The following is a 24,825-nucleotide window of genomic DNA, read 5'->3' on the forward strand; positions in this document are numbered from 1 at the left end:
GGCTTTGGTTTAGCTCAAAGGAAAGACATTTTCAAGTTAAATTAAATGAAACAGTTGATGGGTTAAATTCCATTATTGCTATGCTACTGAGTTTGCAAAATATTGCATATTCTCAACATCTGATTAGGTCTAACTTTCTTGTGGAGAGGGAATGCATTTAACAGCTGTCCAACTCTCATCTAAATCCATTTTAGGATCCAGATTGGAGTCTTGTGGCATTTAGTGCATGTCTGTCAGCTTTGAGGTTGTGTACTTTGCAAAATATACATTTATCAGAATTACACTACCGTTAAAAAGTTTGCAAAGAGTCGGTAAGATTGTTTAAATGTTTATAGAAGAAGTGTCTTATGCTGACCAAGGATGTTTTTATTTTATCATCAGTAAAATAATGTACCCTTAAAAACAGTAATATTCTGAAATATCATTGCATTGTAAACATAAGTGTTTTCTATATTCTTTTAAAATGTAATTTATTCTTGTGATGGCAAAGCTGAATTTTCAGCATCATTACTCCAGTTTTCAGTGTCACATGATCCTTCAGAAATCATTCTAATATGCTGATTTGCTGCTCAAAAAACATTTATTTTTATTATCAATGTTGGAAATGTAACTATATAGACTCAGACAGCACACTGGGAGACCAGTTAACATCAGTTTATTGAAATTGCAAAGAGAATGACCACACGTTGATAGCAGGCGGAAACAGCGTGATGAGGGATGATGAGATGTCAACAGAAAAGTAATAGTGCTTTCCTGAATATAACAGAGTGGGAAAATGATGGTTGAGAAGCACACCTCAGTTGTCGATGACCAGAAGGAAACAATGGTGACAGGGAAATGCACGGAGACGAAGGAGAACGACTATGGAGATGGTGACAGAGTGGAGATCGTGGAACGTTGGAGAAGGTATAGGAATCTTTCGTAGAGATGTTGTCAACAGGTAAGTAGCGTTTCGAGTGTCAGTCTAGTATTCGCTTGGGAGAACAGACAATGTGTGTGACTGAGGTGTGTGCTTAAGTAGTCCATGGCTGATAAACAACAGGTGCAGGTGATTAGTATTCGGGTGACAATGATCGTTGTGAGGGTGTGACGGTGGAACCTGGTGTACCAGAATCTCCCGCACAACGTAAATTGGGCCTTCCTCGATGATCATTGGAAGGGGGGGATTCTCCACGGGAGAAGGTTCTGTGAAGGTTCTCCAGGTTCTGTGGAAGAGGGAGAAACAGGTGAGTAATGTGGTTTTAATAGTGACACATGAAATGTGGGGTGAATCCTGTAGTGTGAAGGTAACTTAAGATCGTAGGTGACCGGGTTGACCTCACGGATGATGGTGAAGGGACCAATGTACCTGAGACTCAGCTTCCTACTTGGCAGTCGTAGCCTGATGTCTCTAGTGGAGAGCCATACCATCTGCCTGGGCTTTTGGGTGGTAGCTTCAGTCTGTCGAGCATCGGCATGGCTCTTCTGGCGTCTAACTGCCCATTGGAGATGGTGATGAGCTGAGGCCCAGACTCTCTCACTCTCCCGGAACCAGTAATCAACTGCGGGGACGTCCGAGGGTTCCCTGGACCACGGGCACGGAGGGGGCTGGAAGCCGAGTACGCATTGAAAATATGTAAGACCTTGCAAAGGCAAAAGACCGTAACTTCGTTTTTGGTCGAAAATGAGTTATTGATATTTTTGGCACATTCAAGACATGGCATGAGTCAAGGCATGACTTCTCACTTTTTGCTGCCAATACAAAGGCAGAGTACAGTAACTTTAAAATAGTGGTCAAAAGTCAAGTTTGAGCTCAAGATTTTTTTATGTAGATAATTGTCATTACTAAAACATCTAATTGCCAGATTTCCAGTGTCCTACCTATAATTAATTTGGTGGGACAACTAAAAATCTTTAAAGTCATTTTTCTCAGTTCCACACTCTAGCGAGTTAAAGTCTTTTGCCTTTGTAGGGCAGAGTGGTGGGTTGTTTTAGGGAGTTCTGGGCATAGGGAGTTCAGACGAGGAACCGGTTCCAGGAGTTCTGGTGGCCGTGACAGAAGGTTCTCAGGAAGTGACCTATCTCTTTTATTGTCTTTTCTGTCTGCCCGTTGGTTTGGGGATGATATCCAGAGGATAGGCTGACAGTCACAAAAGTGGTCTTCCATTCATCCCCCTCGCGTATCCGGATGAGGTTGTAGGCACTTCGGAGGTCCAACTTGGTAAAGATGGTAGCGCCTCTAAGATGTTCTAGGGCAGCTGGGACGAGGGGAAGTGGATACCAGAGCTTCACAGTGATCTGGTTGAGTGCCCGGTAGTCAATGCAGGGCCTCAAGCCTCCGTCCTTCTTGGCCACAAAGAAAAAACTCGAAGCAGCAGGGGAGGTAGAAGAAAGTAGAGTTCTCAACGGGCCTGAAAATTACAACCCGACCCGACCCGGCCCATGGCTTTTAAAGCCCGGACCCAATGTAACCCGACACATCAACATGAATTATCTGCCCGAACCCGGCCCGACGCCGCGTCGGATTTTTTTTTCTCTCATACACGTATTATCATGACCAGCAGACGGGAATTCAAATCAACCTTTAATGTTCACGCCTTTTAACAATACAAACAATACAAACAACTGAAACAACAAACTTTAAATATATAAATAGGCTGTAGTAGCGACGGTGAATTCACCTGCGGCAAGTTTACTTTTCACCAACTCCATCTTCTTCTCTCCAGGCTAAAGGCGTCAGGTCTGCCCCCACCCCTCTCCATGATGCACGTTGCACGCAGCAGCCAGACTTTCTTTACGGTGAACAGCAGCGATGATTAATAAATGTGTTTTTTTTCACTGAGCGGAAAAGATTAAGCCCGAGGTCCGACCCGAGTCATTTGATTATATTTTCGACCTGAACCCGCAGGTCCCGTCGGGTTTGTCGGGCCGACCTGACCCGTTGAGAACTCTAGAAGTATATAACCCTGTTTAAGTGCCTCCTGTATATACTCCTCCATGGCCTTCTGTTCAGGGATGGAGAGAGGATAGATCTTGCCATGGGGCACTGACTTACCCGGTATGAGGTTGATGGCACAGTCCCATGGTCAGTGAGGTGGTAGTTGTTCGGCTCGTCTTGGGCAAAACACGTCACTGAAGGGGGTATAATCAGAAGGAATATCCACAGATTGTTTCTCTAGGGGAGTTTCGATCGAGGTGGACAGGACAGGTAAATGTTTGACTGGCTGGCATGCTGAGATAGGTAGTTCGGGAAAACAGGAAGAGAAACATTTCTCACCCCGTGGCCCAAAACAGAACCGGTTCATGCTGGATGAGCCAAGGGCATCCAAGAATGATGTCGGCGGTGGAATTATCCAGAACCAGGAATACGATGTTCTCAACATGAAGGAGACCCACTTGGAGTTGTATTGGCCCAATGTAATGGCGAACTTGACCCTGGCTGAGGGGTTTTCCAGTTATAGAGTGGACCTTGTAGTAGATCTTGCTACATGTCAAAGAAATGATGAACGATATTTTAGCCTTTTCTGTGGGGAATAGCTGTGGCTGCATCTACAGGGCCAGTGAGCACTGAAGGAGGAATCCATTGCATTCCTCTGGGTCTGGCGATAACGGTGAGTGAAGAATTGGCGAGGGGTGCAGCAACTGATCGTTGTGAGGGTGTGACGGTGGAACCTGGCGTATCCGTGACAAGAAACAGTTGTGCTACTTAATATTTTTGTGGAAACCCTGAATCTATCTTCTTTTATTTTCAATTATTAATTTCTTTAAAAATCAAAATGACCTTACACCTTTGAACAGTTGTGCACTCATTTTAATTCTCTTCTGGGAAATTAGACCAACAATATTGATGAATATTGATCTTGAACTCATGGGCGTATATGTTTTGTTTAATGAAATTATAAAATTGTTATGAATTGTGTTGACTACTATTTTGAAAAGTGTTGTGTAATGACATAGTGTGTGTGAGAACGAAAGTGAAGAATAAACAAGATGGATGAAGTTTGCTACTCCTGTACTCATGTGCTTTATTGCTGCTTACTAACTCCTGCCAGACACCCCAAATTGGTGACAAGGATTAGGCTCTTTTTTTGTTTTTGTTTTTTGCTATCGTTGGTCATGAAGATGGCTGTTGCTAACGTGCCTTTCGCAAGTTTTTCCTGCCTTTCCCTAGTCTTGTGTAGCCAGTTTTCAGACTGACCGCAGAAGGTCTGCACTTTATTGCAGCTTTCATTGGCCAAGGACCACCCAAGAGGACGTCTGACCGACATGTAAAGCAACCAATCTCAGTTTGTTTTGTTCCGCGTCATGTTTAGGGCCATGACAATGTAAAGTCAATGTCCCTATGACTGATTGCGTGCATCTAATAAATGATTCATTCAAGAATGTTGTGCATGTTTACTGCAATGGAGCTGCAAGCTTCACATACTTTTTAAAATCCAGTGTTTAGTTGATCCTGATAAGCGCTCCTTGTCAATGCTGTAAATCCATGAGGGGATTCGGCGTCACGCCGGCTTTGTTTCCAGGCGGACCGTTAAAGACAAGTGGAACACACGTCTCCCGGAAATCCTGTAGAATTCAACCAATCACATGACGACTTCGAAACTTCTGAAGAGTTTTCCATTTTGTGTGCCATATGCATCAGACGTTCAGCCAACGGTCTGTGGGTGTGATGTCTGAGGCTAAGACTAGCATTGCCCCTGTGAGCCCGCTATGCGTTCAGCACATGGCTTTCACAGCAGTTTTTTCTACCATCGACCTGGCTAATGATTACTACCAAGTGCTGCTGCATGAGGACAGTCGTGACCTCACAGCCTTTATTACTCACAACGGACTGTTCTTTATTTGTCTTGCTCCTTATGGATTGGCTTCAGTATAATTTCAGAAGATGAAGACCATCATCCTGACTGTCATCCTGGACAACATTATCATCCAAGGGCATTACCTGAATGACAAAGCACTTTAAGCGGTCTTACCACGACTAGAAGCTGTGTGTCGCTTCCGGCAAACCAGCCTGCTGTTCTTTGCTCATACTGTATCAGCAGAGGGTCTTCTTTTTGATGAATCACGTGTACAGGCGATTCAAAATGTCCCTGCTGATTATCTATCACGTTTGCCCTTTCCTGCTTTACCTGCAGATGGTGCTGTTGCTCCAGCTCCTGCTGATGATGCTGGTGAGGAATTTGTTGTATCTGCCGCCTGTGGTTCTCTGTCTGCTGATGTTGATGCTGCATGTGCTTCTTGTCCTGCTCTAACCAAACTTTGTACACAGATTACTAGTGGTTGGCCTCCATCATCAAAGGGACTGGACGCTGAGTTGTTGCAGTGTTATAAACTGCATCTGTAACTCTCTGTTAAGGACAGCTTCATCTTTCGGGGCTCACAGCTGATTGCACCTGCTTCTCTTTGGTCTGTGTTGGTCTGTGTTGGTGAGAGCCAAACAACACCTTTGTGATCTCTATTGGTGGCCAGGGATGGATGCTCAGGTTCATGATGCTGTCCGTTCCTGCTACGTGTGTCAGCTCAATGACCATTTGACACTGCTGCATCTGACTGCAGGTTTGCTATAACCTTAACGGACTATTACAGCCAATGGCCTAAGGTCTCCTTTGCTCGCACTGTTGCTACAGATTCTGTGGTTTAGTTTCTGTCATCAGTCTTCAGTCGCCATGGAAATCCGTTGAGTATAGTTACTGATAATGGTGTTCAGTTTAAATCTGCTGCTTTCGTTGCTTGTCTGGAAGGAAGGAATATTCGTCACCATCGTTCATCTCTCTATGCTAATGGTGCTGTATAGAGGTTCAACCATGTGTTCAAACACACTGTCCAAATGGCCATCCAGCAAAATATGCCATGGAAATCTGTGGTATCCGACTTCTCACAGGTGTACCGTGCCACTCCACATGCTGTAACTGGTGCTTCACCTGTTCTGCTACTCTATAGCAGGAACATGCGCACAAAACTGTCTATTTTGCTATCTGCTCCTGTGCAGTCATTAACAGACATGACTGTTCGTCGAAGGCTTATGTGGCTGCAACACAAAATAAAAAAGTACACTGATGCTAAGCGGGGCACTTGCTCTCCTTGTTTTTCAGGAGGAGGATAAAGTGAGGGTATGGAACCCCTTGCATATTCCTAAGGGACACCGAATGTTTACTGAGTTCAGTTGCCAAAAGATTTGGGGTGGGTACATACAGTCTTAGTGATGACATGGAATGAATGATGACATGGAATGCTTCCCCTCTCACTCTATTTCCATGGACACCAACATCTCCTAAGAACACTGCTCACCACACACACACACACACACTCATACCACTAGACCTAAACGTGATGTTTAGTAGCCTATATAGTTGCTTAAAGGACTATGTTACTTAGATCTGATGTGTTGTTCTGAATCTTATGTGTGGATGTGTCTGCATTGCTGATGCAACTCTAATGTACTGTTTGTTTGTTTTTTGTTATCTTGTATGAAACAGTAGGGTTTAAGAAACATTATTTAATGGGTTCAATCACATGAAGTAATACAATGTATTTGAATGCAATGTAAATCACTTTGGATTAAATCATCTGCCAAATCTATAAATGTAAACTACTGCTATTGGCTATTTTTTTAAAGGTTCGAAAGCTTTGATATATTCACCCAAATGTCCACAAATGAAAACATGACCACAAACTGGCAAAAGATGAGTGTAACTTTAATGACAAAATAAACAAAGTAGACAAAAGTAAGCAGCAGCCCCTCACGGTCGACTGTCGCATGTAAACAAAATAAAACAACATTAAGTCCCAGGCCTGCTACTCTCTCGTCTTCCATTGTCTTCACTCCTCCTTTTATCCTTAACATTCGCTCCACCGGCCTCGCTCCACTCCCACATTTTTAATACAGTATTTAGACTTCTCATACCAACACTGTTATGTTTCAACATTGCAAATTTTAACCCTTGACTGTGGCCATCCAGATCGAAATCTCCATCTTCGAGGACAGTGGCTCCACCAGCTCCAGCTCTAGTGGAAGTTCTCCGACCAGTAGCACAGCTCAATGACTGGAGGAGCAGCACCAGGGGTACGGGTACAGGGGGGTCTGTACGCTCCCCAAGATCCGCATGTTGAAACATGAGAGCACCAGATTTTAAATACTGAGTGAGAGAGGAAGTACAGGTACTGCTCACTCACTCGCTTCTTCCAAACAAGCGCAAAGCCAGGAGCTTTAACTCACAAATACAACTCCCCTTCCCCATCTCATTTAATTTAACCTCCTTTGCATTTCCATTAAGTGACAGATATAAGTTGATCAGACGCCCTCAATAATGAAATAAAGAGGGATAGCAATGGTTGGAGTGCTTTCTACAGATTTCTTACTGTGCCTTAGCTCTGGAAAATCAGGTTAAGATGGTTTTGAAACAACATGATAGATGGTTTCTAGGTAGTCTAAGATGGCAATTAGCTGGTTTACCATGTTCCAAAAGAAACCTTATACTGGCATGACCAACTGGTAGCTGTAGGCTGCATCTACACTAATCTGGGTACATTTAAAAATGCATATTTTATTTCCATGTGTGGTCCTTTCGTCCACACTGAGACAGCGTTTTTGTCCTGCTTAAACGGAGCTTTCTGAAGATGCTCTGCCAAGTGGATAAAAGTAAAAATGCAGTTTTCACTTTATAGTGTAAACTGTAAAATCTTAGGTATTTGAAAAGGATAGCGCATGTTTAGTCATGTGACACGTACTGTACCTATAGATATCTATGTTTATACCAGTGTGCCTGCTTTATGCTATTCACTTTCACAGTGTTGCTTAAGATAAATGCTACTTTGTACAATCTTCATATTACATTCCTGCAAAAACGACAAAAAATTACTCGCAATTGCTGTCCTACAGCAAAACATGAGGGCAGTTGCGTTTTAGTCAATATGTGGAATGGCGATTAAATGCGACCTGAACGCACCAATAAGTGTGTTTTGCAAATAAAGTAATCATGCAAGAAGAATAGCATAAGAACTGTCACGTTACGCTAAATAGAACCCAAGCGCAGACAGTAACTTTCACAAAACACGGTTTATTTACAACCGGAAACAAAGACCCACGATGGGGCAAACAAACAATAACTAGACTTGACAATAAAACGGAACTGGAACATTCACAGACAGACCATAATACTCACAGAACCGACTGTTTAACAAGACGAACCAGCACTGAGGAACAAACACCGGGAGCTTACATAGAACACATAATTACAAAGGTACGGGTGACACTGATGAACATCAATACTAACGAGGGAACAAGGGACGTGGTAAGGACACATGATCACAATCACAGGTGACGCTAATACAACATTAACAACATGGAAACGAGGCAAAACACAAGACAATGCAAACACATGGTCAAAACAAAACAGCCATGTGTTTAACAAGAGACAAATACATGACAAGAACTTTATGATGTCTGGTCTCTCAGTCCCGGATAGCAACATAGTGTCAGCCCAGATCTGGCCCACATCTGGTACACGTGAAATCCGCACGTACCGAATCTGGGCCGACACTATGTTGCTGTCTGGGGTATCATCTCAGTGAGATTTTATTACATTTTACACAGGATGATTTTAGCTTTTTTCAGCGTTTCAGTGTGGACGAGAAACTTTTTGAAAATGCTAGTGTGGACCGTGAGCGTTTTGAAATGAAAATGTATCCGGATTAATGTAGACATAGTCTAAGATGGTTGCAAAACATAGCAACCAGCTTAAGCTGGATTTTCCAGCAGGGCTTTGGTGCTTATTTAGTTTGGACAGTGACTGAGCTCTCTCTATTCATCCCCCTGATGTTCCACAGGGGCCAAATTCAGCAGTGCCTCAGTTCACTGGCAGTCTTGACCCTTTGCAGCGTTCCAGGCTCATGTTCCTTCTTTTAGTTCCACCACATACCTGCACCTCAGAGGTTCAGTGTTTGGTGTCGTGGACAATATGCCCAAACCGGGCAATGCTCCCCTCTGCTCATGGAGGATAATAACAAATGGCAGCCCTTCTGGCAGCATGTTTCTTTATTATTTTTTTCTTAATTATTTTTTGTACAATAAAATCTACCTCTGGTTTGTGCTTGTGCAGGGAGCCGAGGGAGCCAGTGTAGACAGGATGAGGTCCAACATGTAAATGCGCCTTAGATAAAGTTTATTTGGACTGATCTGGTTCAGAGGAGATTGACTCACCAGCTGTTCAGAATGAGCTGTGAGATTTTTCATTGCTCTTGTTGGTTTCATGTTAAGCATATTTGCTGGACTCTCAGACATAATTCATGCAAGAATGCATGCTCATTATTCTCTTATAAGAAATAACATAAACTGCCATGATTGACTTCCCTTCAGTTTATGAGTTTGTTGAAGTAAAAAAGTGGGCAGTAATGGTGCAGTATTAATTGTGCCAGGAAAATAGAGTTGTATCTGTAAGGCACATGACCTGTATGTATATAATAAGACCAATTTACATAATAAGGAGGTATACAATTTAAGTGATTATTTTTAGGGAATCAAATGGCGGTTTTTGCACTGAAATACCACATGCGAAGTGGCATAACTGTTTAATGTATTTGTAATTTACATAAAACATGTTTGAGCTGTTGAATTTGATCTTCCTGATCTTGTAGCATTCAGTAAATGCTCTTTTTGGACTGCAGAAAGTTTTGAGTTATTTTATCACAAAAAGTCAAGGTAAATTTGATTCCACATTTGACCCCTTTAAATGCCTGTTCATTATTTTATGACATTTGTTTCCCCTTTTTAATGAACAGCTCTCCACCTGGTCACAGTTACTGTAACCCACCTTTGAGCTTCTCTAGGGGTTCTCCTCAGTTCATTTCTGACAGCCACTCATCTGATCTGTATCGTAGCGTTCATAGATCTCCTGTGCTTGCTGCCTTCATGTTTCACTGCTGTGGAGATACCAACCCTGGCGCTGATCCATCAGGACCGAGCACTTCTGTAAATTGTACATGACTTGCACTATTAATGCATGAGAGTCTTTGTCTACATGTGGACTTCAAGTCATTAGTTAGTGAATGTCTGTAGTTTTCTTTTGATGAAGCTGTTCTTGATGTTTATGAAGTCACCATGAACCTGTGTTCCCTTTTGTTTTTCTGCCATATGATATATTTTTGAGACCAGGACCTTTGAGAATTGATTGGATTGTGAAAAATGGGCATTTCTGCAATTGATCCGGTTTGTTTTACAATTTTATTTGAAATTGCAAGAAGCAATGAATCGTGCACAATAACATCATGGTACATGAGTTAAGAAAGTGTATTTTCATTGTGATTTCATGTTGACTGTTTGTTGGGCTGGAAAGGCATGTTTTTGACAAGTTGCTCAGGAAAGATTTTACAAGTAAATCTGCCAAACCTCTCTCACCCATGGCCTTTACGTTTTGACAAAGCTGACTGAAAATCTGAAATATTTCTTGGCATGGTTTGACCGACTGATTTTGACTCTAATGATGGAGTGTGAGGGGCCATTCAATATTTACAATATTTAGTCTGAAAGGGCCCTGGGCTGATCCATACAAATCAGTAAAACATGACATAAAAATTTAAGTTACATAAAAAAGACATATATTACCATGTGTTTATATGGACAAGCCTGCTATTTTGGACAGGTCGTATATAATTCATATAAAGTGTCAGGCACTGTGTCTAGCGTCATGCCATGAGTTTTCCACAATACTCACTTTTCATTTATATCAACAAATATTGGGTATGTCAGCATAGGTAAGATGGAAAATCGTCTACACATCTGTTACAGGAAAAAAAAGAAACATCACATTATGTATTAAAAAGTACTTTGATATGGCAAAATGTAAATACTAGTTTTCTATTGTATATTATATTGTTTTGAACCAATTGTACAGAGAAAACACTGGATAATTATTTAACAAAAAAAAAAGCTAACATGTTCATGTCTTCCTAATGTTGAAGCATAACTTTCCATTACCTTTAATACTTCTGTTGGGAATATTATAAAATCTCTGGCTCATTGCTGCAACAGAGACAAATGTGTTTTATTATCTGTACTAATATACCTTGAAATTGAGAATATATCTATAAAAATGTAGCAGGTATTTCTTCTGCTGTTTGTTTATTACTGTTATGTTGAACTCAATGTATCAAGAGAGAGTTTTATACCATTTATATATAAAATATATATTTATCCCCAAAATGTCTGGATGTGAGCAGGATTCTGAAAAGAGGTATTGTTTTCTGCTTCTATACAGAATGCCAACAGAAATAAAATGTTTTTTTGTTTCTCTGGAAACGGAGATCAGATGAGTTTTTTTCCCCTGCACATACAGACAGTGCTGAAATAAAAACAGGCTGTTTTCTGGGCATGTGAGCTAGGTTAACAAACATGGGTTCATCATTTCGGTAAATCTCAACAGGCTAATTCAAGGTCCAGCTCACACACTTTCCAGAAGTCTTTCTCTCCCATAAGACATTAAGCAGCATTACTGGCTTGAGAAGAAGTCATATATTCTTATTTGAGAGGAAATGGTATGGCCCTTGATGTGACAGACGAGTGTTCTACGCCCGAGATGGGGGATTAGAGTTATGACTTTGGCAACCCAAGGCTGCTTTTGGTTCTCCAGTTTTATAGAGCATTTGCATTGGGTCTGTTCTTCCTCCAGGATAATAGTGCAGAAGAACAGATTCACCTGCTGATATGAAAGCCTTGTGATTTTCAAAACATGACTGTACGACCATAAATTATTAATAAGTGATATGTTAACATTTTATGAATGTTTTGTTGATTCAGTTTTGTCATTTACTGTATAAATTAGTTAATGATGAACTAATCATTTACAAAACATGACTATGTTAATAAATGATTAATAAGTGGTATGCTAACATTTTATGAATGTTTGGTTAAATCAGTTATAAATCATTTATAAATTATTAGTTGATGAATATCATTTACGAAACATGACTATATGTTCATAAATGATTAATAAGTGGTATGCTAACATTTTATAAATGTTTTGTTAATTCAGTTATAAGTTACTTATAAATTATTAATTGATGAACATAATTTACAAAATATGACTACATGTTCATGAATTGTTAATAAGTGGTATGCTAACGATTTACAAATGTGTTGTGTTATCTTAAAAAAAACAAAAAAACAATTGTAAATCATGAAATAAATCAAATAGATAATTTTTAGATGGTTCATAAGTTATTATTTGATAAATTGTTTATCACTTACAAATCATGTCAAATTTATTTCAAAATTGGTATTCAGTACTTGAATACTTGAATCGGTAATTGGGCAACGGTGAGGAAAAATTATTTGCTCCATGAGGATTATTTGAAAAAATCCGACAATTGAAATCACACAGTAAATGTTTCCCAGATCGCAACATATGTCGGCCCAGACCCGGCCCACATCTGGTACACATGGAATCTACATGTACCAGATGTGAGCCGGATCTGGGCCGACACTGTTGCTGCCTGGGTTGGTTTCTCTGAGAATAATTTTAAGATTAATTCTAACAGCTTTATGGTGAAACAGTGTAACACATCCAGTACAAAGTTCTGCTATGGAGTGGGGGGAACGTTCTGTTTTGATGAGGAGTGTGTGATGAGGAAGTGTTCGGGCAACTAATTAAAAAAAAAAGTCATTTTTGCAATTCTGTTTTGTGATGCTAGTAGTGCACAAATTACACACTTCACCTTTACGTTCACAGACATTCATATATTTTCGTTATTGCTGCAACATCTCTAAGGAAAAACAGATAGCATGGTCATTTAAAGAAAGGTTACTCAAACCCTAGAGTCATATTGTTTTGGACCATGATAAAAGACAACAAACTAAGCAGCTTCAGAATAATGAATTCAAGGCCAGTGTGGGTTTTTCCATGTATTTACTTATATTCCTCACAGCAGTAAATACGCAGGTCAGGGTCAGCAGATGAGAAAGCGTTATTGAAATACAGTTGATTTCACATTTAAAGAGCAAACGTCATCCTATTTGTCAACCAAGGGGAAAATTAAAATCACTCCAGCGTTAGAACACAGGCCAGCTTTGCGTTCTGGACTTTTAAAAACAAAAAGAGTAATGAAATAGAAGGACTAAAGCAGGCAGAGGCTGAAAGAGTTATTGTTGTCTGAGAAGCAGATGTCATCATATATGCTAAATAGATCAGATGTTGTTATACAGTCTTGTAAGATTGCTTTAAATAAAGTGACAATCATTTTGAAACTCCCGGGAAATGTCCTTTAAAAAATATTCCAGTTTCTGACAGGAACACAGATAGATGAGCCAATGAAGTGCACTGCAATTATTCTTTTTCGTTCTCGTTGTTTTTCAGCATAAATGATCTGAAATCAGATTTTTGCCTGAATAAACAAAACCTGTATGACTGAATTCATTAAGATCAAACTCATTGAGGATGAATAAATGATGACAATATCCTGTAAAATACGGTAAACTACTGGCAGCTGTGGTTGCCAGCATCATACCGTAAAAATACGGCATGTTACTGTTAATGTTTAAACAGCTATATGCTGGTAAATTCCAGTTTTATACTGTAGCTGACAAAACGGTATTTAGCTGTTAATTTCAAAAACAGTAACATACTGTATTTTTACGGTATGATGCTGGCAACCACAGCTGCCATTAGTTTACCGTCTTTTAACAGGATTATTTTTTACAGTGTGAAAAGTCTCTTTAAAAATACATAGTGTTACAATACTGAACAATTGACTTTTCCATGATTTTGGTTCTTTAAATTTTCTGAAATATTTTTATCAACAATAATATTTTATTTATAAATATTATTATACATTTAAAAAGAGTTTTTATTTTTCATATATATATATATTTTGTTTTAAATAAATATTCATTTTATATGTATACATTACATTGAAAAACAAATGACAATGATTATTTGCTGCGCAACTCTACACACATTTGCATTTACGCCGTCTTAAAATCCAGTGATCTCACCTCAATATGTCATTTTCACATGGCTTTTAATGTGGCCAATTGTGATCCGATTACACTCAGTACACAGTGCGAATGAGATCCTAACAGAGGGAAAACTCCAATTCTTCACGCTTCTGATTGTTACATGGCAGTTTAATTGTGAACATGATCCTTTCAATCTTCATGGCACATTTAATGCATTATTTAAACACTCAGGCTGCAGAGCTTTCATAAGACAGGATGAACACAATACAGTCTTCATGACATTTCTCTTTCATTTCTGGCTGGATTTAGTGTCTGCAAATATTATTGTTTGACTGCATTTGGATCTCTCTTTTCAAGAGCCGACCTTGTTGGCTTTGGCTAATGGTGATCAACCTCAAAGACTAGCACTGAATGTGTGGTGTCTGTTGTAGGATGTAATAGCTAGTGTACGCTGAATCTAAATATGTGCTGTTGCAATAAGCTTTGTTGTCAGATATATTTAGCAATGGTCTATAGAGCTCCTAAAGGGACATGGTGAAGGGAAAAAAAATATGAAATGGGAGGAAAAATATGTCAATGCTTTTGCATTCTCTAGCATATATTTTGCCTTCCCCCGAGAAACTTTGCATTCTCTGGCAAAATGTTTGCGTTCCCCCCAGGAAAATCGCATTTGCTCGCAAAACTTTTAATCCTTTCCCCGCCATTGACCGAATTTTTCCGTCATTGATGACATAACGCTTCCCCGCCATTGATGGAATTTTCCAGCTTTCCGTGTTTAAACTGTTATATGGTAGGGGGTGCTATTACGTAGCTTCTGACAGAGCAGAGAATATCCAGATCAAAACAAGTGATAAAAGCATTGCCAATGCATGTTGTAGAAAACACAATTTTCTCAGCTTTTTGATCAAAATGTTGCTTTTTTATGAAACTTATCCACAATCAAGTGTCAAAAAAAATACATGAAGCTAGAATAAAATGTTTTTTTAAAGCAGAGGCTCTGTTCTTTCTTTTGATATATTGCATGTTCAGATATTCATACAAACAAAATATTTTAGCGGCTATGAATTTTTTGTGAAAATTATCAAAAACGCTGGTGGAGGCTGGCAACTTTAATGTCCCCCTATTATGCTATTTTAAAGTTTCCTAATGTTGTTTTGGAGTCTCCTACAACAGGTTTACATGTATCAAAGGTAAAAAAAACTGATTAATTTCCTCATAATATACATTTGCACATCACCACATTTTCAATGATTCTCAAATGACTCGTCAGATGAATCAATCTGTCTAAATCCTGCCTTTCCGCGAGCTACTCTGCTCTGATTGGCCAGACAGCTCAGTCTGTTGTGATTGGTTTACCGCGCACAGCGCGCGCGTCGAAAACAAAAACGCCCATTGCCATAACAATGTCAGCTGTCCTGAGGCTTCCTACACCGTAACCTAAAGACAGTAACGAACAATGACGTAGATTTTACCATATCAATGTATTGAGAATAATACATTATTCTCAATAGACATTTACATCGATAGTCTGGCATTATAATTTATTTGCTTCTGGTGTACTGTGGAGTGGGTAAAACTGTTTTTAATGGCAGGCTAACGTGCACCGTTGACTCGCGCTAGCCTAGCATAGGCGAACTATCCAAAAGTAAGGACTGGATTAATTTTTTTGAAAACTGTCTCCACTGATGAATAACAACCAGGCTCACTTGAAAATGAGGTCCGATGTCGAAAATCCTGAACCACCCCTTTAACAAGTGCATGTCCATCAACAAACCGATTATTTTACTTGTACTAATTTATTTACTGAGTATTTTTGTAATATATTGCGGTGAACACGTGGAAACTGTATCAATAACAGTGCATGTATGCAATGTATACATTAGACGAGCTCTAGCGTGAATGACTGATGTGAATGACTGATGTAACATAAACATTGCTCCATGCTTAAAGGTGGGGTATGTGATTCTCTTTTTTGTCCATTTTTTCAAAATCACTTGAAATCCTATTCCTAACCCACTTACAGCCACTGAGTTAGAAGCACTGAAATGAAAATTAAGCAATTTAATCATCTGTGGAACGGGCAAGACTCGAAAAACTCCAGCCAATCATTTCCAAGACCACCTAGAATCATTGGACAGTAAGTTCGTCAATCAAACGATCGTACCATACCTCCCTCCCCTCATCCCCCTCCCTCCACATGAATAGGTGGAGTCAGGGCCAGTGTTGGAGGAAAGAAGGTAGGACCATTTGAGTTGTGTATTTTCAAAATCTGCAGGCCGTTTTGCAAATCCCATACCCTACCTTTAATCTTTCCTCAAAGTAGGAGTAGGGGGAGGCTGTACACCTGGAGCCGGTAGATATATGCCCCAGGCAGTTTTACAGCCCAGGCGGTTTTACGCCCCTTTTGTTCCTGATTTGTCCAGTAGGGGGAGGCTGTACAGCGACACGAATTGGTATGTTAAATAATCTGCTAAAGTTTTTGTTGTTTAGCAATGATGCAACATTTATTATTTATAAACGATTATCTAGATAAAGCTAGGGTAGGTAGATATCAATTCATTTCTATATATCAGTGGATGGGTCTATAATTTATTTCGAGAGACAAAAAGTTCTTGACGGTCAGGTTGATGTTCTGTCTGGCTCAAACAACCATGTGTAGGTTTAGCTGCCCCTAGTCTTCTCTACTCACTTTCAAAATTAATTTTATTTTTAATTTTATTTTGTTGCCTGTCTTTAGCTTGCGTGAGATGGCCTCTTCTGGTAAGACCCTGTTTATCTCTTGCATTAAAACATACTCCACATGGTTTCTGGGGCAACATTACAGTAGATATTGGAAATATGTGAATTTTTTATTTTTTTTTACAGTCTATGGTGTGAACACACAAAAGAGACATTTATAATAGGCATATATGTATGTAAATCTCTCTCTCTAAGTAAAGAGTTTAACTGCATACTCACTCAAATATTTTGATTATTTCCAACATACATGATAAAACCCACATTCAAAACTTGTCCTATATGGTTTGAATGTAGATTCTGGTTTGAGTTGTTTCTTACAAATGAGATGATCTAATTATATAATTTATATCTTAATATATTTTTTTCTTAAAATAGCTTACTGATCTGGACTAAAATGTAGGGTATGTGCACTTAATGTGGGTTTTATCATACTCTGTCTTTGCCAAGTTCTCTTTAACTTGCATCTCATAAAGGTGTGTGTTTGCTTTAGCTACTTAAGGAAATGAAAATCTCTCTCTCTCTCTCTCTCTCTCTCTCTCTCTCTCTCTCTCTCTCTCTCTCTCTCTCTCGCTCTCTCTCGCTCTAAACTTGTATAAACTATAAACACCCATCTCTTTTTTAACTGCATTCCAAACCAATAGCTTGTCTAGTAAATAAACGACTTACAGAGACATGTTTTTAATGTAATTTTCAATTTTCTCTGCACAGTCCATCATCAGTGTAGCCTAGAAATCTAGACGCACCCTAGCGGCAGCAAAATGTATTTTTTGCTGCCAGGGCAGTCTAGCAACTCTCCATTGACTTTCGAGCTGCAAAAACCTAAATTGGGTCAGGCCAATCACGTCGTGTATAGAGTAGGCGGGGCGGGCTTAACATAATGACGACAGAGTTGCGACGGTTCCTACTTGAAAACAAAGAATGACAGCTGCTGCTGGCGAACATCTTTCGAATCGGCTTTGTCGGCGACTCTGGAGGACTTGGAGTTAGGTTTTTCTTTGAGAAAAGAGCATAGAACAGCACTTAAGTCATTCTTAAAAAAAGGAAGATGTGTTAGTAGTTTTGCCGGCCAGATATGGCAAAAGTTGAATCTATCAACTAGCTCCGCTGTTGGGAAAACGCTCTGGTTGGTTGACGCGCTGTCCTATTGCGTGCAGAGGGAATTTGAAAGACAGCCGTTTATCCCGCCCCTCGGATTGAGCCGTGTCTATGGTGAGTTGCCAGACCTAACATCTTGATGTATCATGTAGGTCTGGCTTGCCAGGCTATCATCAGTGGCCAAAAGAAATCAAAGTGGCTTGACACTTTTTCCAAAAGTGATCAACCAACAAGTGACTGTGCTGTTGTACTTTGAAGATGAGGAGCAAATTGATGCAATCCACTCACCTGACATCAGTTCTGGCCAGCACAGCCACAGACACCCACAGTGACAAGATCAATTTCAAATTAATTTTTTTAACGTTTAATTTTTTTTTATCAGTGAGCGGGAGCACTTTGACAGGAGGATAGAAAAACAGTTAAAGAAGAGTGGCAAGCCATAGGGGAGTCATCTACGGGAGTCATCATAATTCATAAATGGTGTATATGTTGTTGTGAACAACAATATTGTCTTTTTCTTCTAAATGGCCATTGGAATTTTAGAAAAGGGATACATTGTGTTTGTCTTCATAAAATGCTATGTATTGGTCAAAGTCTATGGACAGGACGGTTATTAATGTGTACGTTTCGAGCGTAGATTTAATGATGTTATTTCACAATATATCCCCCTACTGGACGCATCAGGAACAACAGGGGCGTAAAATCTGGGGTGTATATCTACCGGCTCCAGGTCTGCAGCCTCCCCATATAGCAAAGTAGTGAGAATGACAGACAATCTGCATTAATAGACACAGTTATAGGTAATAGTGGCCCACAAACTGATTAGCAGAAGTATTTAAGTAAGACAGTGATAACATGAGTTAGCCAGTTAGCAGGAGACCTACACAATATAAAACTCAAAACTAAGTATCAAACACCATCTTTCAAGAGCAAGCAGTTTGCGAATCCTGCATTGAACTCTGAGATTTGAGAAGCAGTCGTCAGTGAAATAAAGGGAACGCAGCAAAAGTTTAGGATTATACTGCTGTGATATCGTGGTAAAGATGAATTTTAAAGGGGTGGTTGATTATGATTTCACTTTTCTAACTTTAGTTAGTGTGTAATGTTGCTGTTTGAGCATCAACAACATCTGCAAAGTTACAATGCTCAAAGTTCAAAGGAAAGGGAGATATTTGCTTTTAAAGAAATTGCTTTTTAAGGACTACATCAAATGGCTGGTAGGGATTACACAAGCTTCCTCCCGGGTTAGTGACATCACTAACCCTAAAATTTACATAAACCCCGCCCCCTGAACACAATTTATAGATTATCAAGGATAGAATATGCTAATCAATGACTAGAAGATAACCACACATAAGCTACATAAATTCATCAACTAACCATTCAGAAATGTCCTGTTGCATTCTATATGTTGTCACTTCTTGAGTCTCTCAATCATTGACTCTGTTGACATCATCTGACTCCGGTTTGAACATAAAAGGCTAAAAAGTTTTTGAAATTTTCAGTGTATGTCTGTGTGAGGTAAAATGACACAAGCTGTTGAAGCTCCGCCCTCTGTGCCGGGAGTAGCAGCTCATTTGCCTTTAAAGGAACAGACACAAAACTGTGTTTTTGCTCACCCTCAAAAAGTGACAACTTCAACATGCTATATACAAATATCTGTGGGGTATTTTGAGCTAAAACTTCACATACACACTCTGGGGACATCAGAGACTTATTTTACATCTTGTGAAAAGGGCATTATACCACCCCTTTAACCACTGATTCTTCACATGCTCGTCCTTGGGCAGTGAAAAAAAAAACTGGCTTTACCTTCACATAGAGAACAACATCTTCTCGACATGATGCTGTCCAGTATCCACAGGAATCAGCTGCAGGTTTGAGGTTCAAGTTTTCCCTGGTGTCTGCGCACGCAATAAGTGGGCGTGCAATATGCTAATGTTTCATCTTGACATCACAACGAAACGGCTTATGACTCGTTTGAAAAACAATTCATTTCATTGACTCAAGAGTCGACTCTTACTTTTGAAAGACCATAACTTTATATACGGTGCACTTTCAGATTTAAAACTTTGCAGGATGTTTTCATTCACTTAGAGCTATGTTACACACTACATGCAAGGTCATTTTCAAAAATGCTGTTAAATGCAAAAGTTATTTGCAAGCAAACGCAAAGTTTCTCGAGGGAACGCAAAAGTTTTGTGAATGAATGCAAAGTTTCTCGGGGGAACGCAAAACTTTTGTGTGAGAAATTAAAAGTATTGAAATATATATTTTCCTCCCATCTCCCATTTTTATCCATCACCGTGTCACTTTAGGAGCTCTGTAAGAGTCTAATTTAAAGCTACAGCATGTTGTTTGGTGACCTAAGGAAGATGTTGCTCTGTTCAGTGACAAGCCAGAAACGAAGACTGAAAAACTTTGCACAAAATGTTCATCTTAACTGTAATGCTGCCTGAATCATAATCATACACTGTTCGTTGGTTGGCCAGAGGAGAACTGAGCCTGGTTTCTCACAAGGTTTTTTTTTTCTCCATTCTGTCACCTGATGGAGTTTTGGTTCCTTGCCACTGTTTGCCTTGGCTTTTGGCTTGCTTAGTTGGGGACATTTAATATTCAACAATATTACTGATCTGCCTTACTTAAGGTGGACGATGACACAATTTTCTTCAAGAAACAAACTTTGTTGTATTATGTTCATGTTATCACTGTGAAGCTGATTTGATACAATCTGTTTTGTAAAAAGCACTATATAAATAAAGGTGACTTGACTTGACTTGACTAGTGTAAAATGGTATAATAATATAAATATCGGCCAAAAAATTAAAAAATAAATAAAATATGAATTATTAATATCCAAAACCATCAAGCAAGAGAATTACTTGAAAGCTGACCAAAACTATCCGTGTTCAGAACTTATTCAAGCCGATGTGTTTCATAAATGCCCAAACAAATCAACCGAGATCAAAGAAGAAAAAGTCCAGAAGTTTTAATTCTTTAATCCATCATAGCCAAGTGTCCTCAAGTGCTTTATTTATGAGAATGAGCCATTTTGGTTTGGCCTATTTGCTATGTGAGGAATGCCAATGGCAGCAAACAATGGCAGTCAGTGATGTTCAGACCTCCCAAACTGAGCAACAGAATTCCTACATCTAGAATACAAGCTATCAGCATCAATTTTAATCCCATTCCCTTCAACATCTAAATTCTCCACTCTTTTTCAACCCCATCGATAGTTTATCAGAGCAGCACAGTACTGAAGGAAGAGAGAACTGAAGAGCTGGGCAGGAGATTAATAATAGATTTGAATTTAAATATGACTCTATTCTTGCTTTCACTAAACCCATCAAATATAGTATGGCCAAAAGTATGTGGACACCCAAACAGCACACAGATGTGATTTTAAACATTTAATATCATAACATGGCTATATGAATATATAGAGGCATTACTCCCTAACAGATTGTTTTCACTGGAATTAAAGGGTCATATACCTATTCAGTTGAAGATGACTCACTTTCACTAAATCATACTTTTCACATGGCTCAAAACCAGGTCTCCCAATGTGAAAAAAAGAAAGATGTATTCATGGTAAAGGTCATTCCTCAAAAAAACATGATGATATGGCTACTACCTTGCTGCCCGTCATACCCTTCACCCTTTTAAACCCAGACCCAGCCTTTGGAATCTAATGTTGCATGCAGAGACAACAAACACACAGCGATCTCGACAGACTACGACTGTTTGCTTTCCTCTCCTGAGATTTGATCTCGCTCCAGTTTTCAGTTTTTTAATTATATTTCATTATCTACAGTATTTATCTCTTGGGCTAACTTGGGAGTCTGAAAATCTGAAATATGTCCTGAAAACCTGAGCGAGCCCCTACAAGAAAGAGAGCTGTAGTAGCCTCGGGTAACCCAACATACACAGCTCTGCTCTCTTTAATGTGACCCCTCCATACACCTGCTGAAGTTAGTGTTTGCTTTGGAGATGATGAGCCACTAAATAAACATACAAACCACTCGGTTCATGAATGTATTTGTTTTCTTTAAAATGGATGGTTTCGTAAGAATCATTAGAAATTAAGCTTCAACCAGGCATCCCTGAAGGCACTTCATCATTAGGATTCATACCAACATTTAAAAGTTCGGAGTGTCTATTTACACTAAGTGCAAATAGCCTGACTTGTTGGCTGAGGTTATTTACACTAACTGCCCACCAATGTCTGGCTGGGCCAGACAAAAGTACAAAAAATGCCTGTAACCTATTAGCATCAGTGGCATAGGGAGTAAGGTGTATTACAAATACTTTTGACGCGATCGACCAGAGTTTGAATCTGCCTTTTGACGAACTCGTTCTCCCTTTTCCCATCGCATATCAGATTGTAAAGGCATTTATTTTCAATAAATATGACTAAAATATGGGAAAAGTGGAATTAAAGTGCCGAACGGTTATTTAATAATAGGGTAGGTGTATAGGGAGGTCTTTATTGTCCAAATAAGGCGACATAATATTTAATAAATATGATCATTTAACACTCTATGTTATTATTGTATACTGTTTTATAATGTACTAATATACTGAGGTGCAAATAGTATCTAACTACTATTCCTTATTGCAAAGAAAACAAAGAATATATTGCTATTTGCACTTAGTGTACACAGCATATCACTAAGAATACTGCTATTTTCACTTAGTGTAAATATATATCTAAGAAAATATGCTAAATAGCCGCCGCCTTAAAAGTTTGGGGTCGGTTTTCTTTTATGATCACCATGGCTGCATTTATTTAAGCAAAAATACAGTAAAAACAGGACTATTGTGACATTTTATCCCCAGTTAAAATAACTACTTTTCTATTTTAATAATTTTTAAAATGTAATTTATTCCTGTGATATAAAGCTGAATTTTCAGAAATAAATTTTCCCCATCATCAGTGTCAAATGATCCTTCAGAAATCATTCTAATAAGTTGGTTTTCAAGAAACATTTCTTATTATCATCAATGTTGAAAGCAGTTACGTTGTGCTGCTTAATATTTTTGTGGAAATGTGGTAAAAAAAAAAAAATGCAGGATTCTTTTAAAAATAGTTCAAAAGATGATTGTTTGAAAAAAAAAATCTTACTGTTAGTGCTGTCAAATCGATTAATCTCATCTAACATAAAAGTTTGTTTCTATAACACTTTAAAAGTATGTGTTTATATAATGTGTATGTACAGTACACACACACACACACACAAATACACGTATATATCTACACACATTTAAACACAAATTTATGTTAGATGCAATTAATCATGATTAATCAATTTGACTATATAAAATGTTTCACTTTTAACTAGTAATTTTGAACTTTCTAACTAAAAAGCTGTATAAGTATTTAATGTAATAATGTTATTTCTAATTCTTAATGCAAGTTACTGAGATGTTCTGTTACCGAGAAATCTAGCTTTGTATTTTTTTTTACTTTAAGGTGGAAACAGGCTTCTATAGTCAGTCTAGGAGGCTCATGAATGTTGAACATTGCTGCGAGAAAAAACAAGACAAACACCAAGACAGAAAAAGATCTTGACTTTATTTTACACATGGATCCCAAATTATAGTGAATTCTGCCAAAGAAAGGAGCAACTATTCATTGGATTCTCTGGATCTAACCTGTTTTTAAGTCAAAATTGCCATCTTTTCTTTGAATGTAATAGGCGTGTGTGCTATTTCCAAATAAACCATTTTCACATAAAAGTAGAGATGACATCACCATCAGGAGCAGCTCTTCGTATAACCTGATCGATTATTCAATACTTTGCCAACCCTGTTGAAAACACATGTGTTTTGCATGCTATTCTGCCCACCAGGCTTAACCTTTTTTTTTTTTTTTACAGGAAACCCATGCTGGTTAAACAGCTCTAACCAGTCTGGACTAGCATAGAAATTCATGCTGGTATTTTCAACAGAAATTGCTATGGCAGAAAATATGAAGACTGATCAGTCTCACATATCCCTTTAACATGCATTTCTTGAGATTCTACACTGTGCCTTTCCTTGTAGCCATGACACTGAGGTGAGATTGATTTAATCTGCTCTGTAACTACATATCACTATCATTTTAACAATAATTATAGGTGGCATCTGTCAGCTCATGTGAGATCTGACGTTCCGCGTGAGACTCGACATGGAACATTAGAACAGTGTAATAAAATAAGAGAATTTATTCTATTCTCCCCCAGAGACTGAAGGGTCTTTAGCCAATGTACACATCATGAGTCAGTTTAGAAGTTATTTAACACCTCCAGAACACAGTGGATTTGTGTCAAATGTTTCTGAGGTTATGACAGTTATGACAGCACACAATGTTTAAAAAATGCAACAAATGTGGATTCTGAACTCTGTAACAACAGGGATGAACTGAAATCCTGTCTAAGCAGACTCATTTCAGTAAAGGACATTCTGTAGGAAATAACATTTACATCCAAAGCTAACGACTATGCAAACGAAGCTCGCTCTTCATTTTAAAATGCCTTTTCATTGAACCACACACGGTTCATTAATCTTTGGTGAATCTTCTGCATAGCAAACGCTAATATTCCCGATAACTAGGGTTGAAAGGCAAAATTAAATCAATTTATAAAAAATAAATAAATAAATGTCTAGAGTACATAGTGGTGAATTTACTACTGAGCCTACTGGTTTAGAATAAAGGGGAGTTGTAACCATATATATATATATATATATATATATATATATATATATATATATATATAAACTGGTAACTATTACCAGTAAATAATGATCTAAAGCATTAGTTCATCTAAAAATAAAATTCTGTCATATATTTACTCAAAACAAAACACCATAAAGGTGGTCCATATGACTTGTGTGCTATCTTTGCAGACTTCTTAAGCCACTTACAAGCTCTGTGTGAGAAACAGACACATTTTCATTGAATAATGACCTAAACTTTGGTCATAACTCTTCAGATACAACTATCACATGGCCTAGGGAGACTGCGGACTACAGGCAGACTATTTTATGGTGCTTTTATGGGTTTTGGGATCCTTTTCTGAGCA

At 38.7% G+C, this 24,825-nt stretch overlaps 2 protein-coding genes across 2 annotated transcripts in view; one reads left to right on the forward strand and one right to left on the reverse strand.

The window, feature by feature from the left end:
* golga7bb (golgin A7 family, member Bb) overlaps positions 1-11,272 on the forward strand; it is a 35,609-nt gene extending 24,337 nt beyond the window's left edge. Inside the window, exon 5 of the mRNA XM_084093098.1 lies at positions 6,939-11,272. Within this exon, the coding sequence (XP_083949224.1) occupies positions 6,939-7,022 (84 nt within the window). The 3' untranslated portion in view covers positions 7,023-11,272. The remainder of the gene's footprint in view (positions 1-6,938) is intronic.
* crtac1b (cartilage acidic protein 1b) overlaps positions 565-24,825 on the reverse strand; it is a gene marked incomplete at its 5' end in the record, with an annotated part of 55,564 nt that continues 31,303 nt past the window's right edge. Inside the window, one exon of the mRNA XM_084093096.1 lies at positions 565-1,205. Within this exon, the coding sequence (XP_083949222.1) occupies positions 1,150-1,205 (56 nt within the window). The 3' untranslated portion in view covers positions 565-1,149. The remainder of the gene's footprint in view (positions 1,206-24,825) is intronic.

Source organism: Abramis brama (assembly GCF_963993115.1).
Source record: "Abramis brama genome assembly, chromosome: 19".
NCBI classification, from domain to species: domain Eukaryota; kingdom Metazoa; phylum Chordata; class Actinopteri; order Cypriniformes; family Leuciscidae; genus Abramis; species Abramis brama.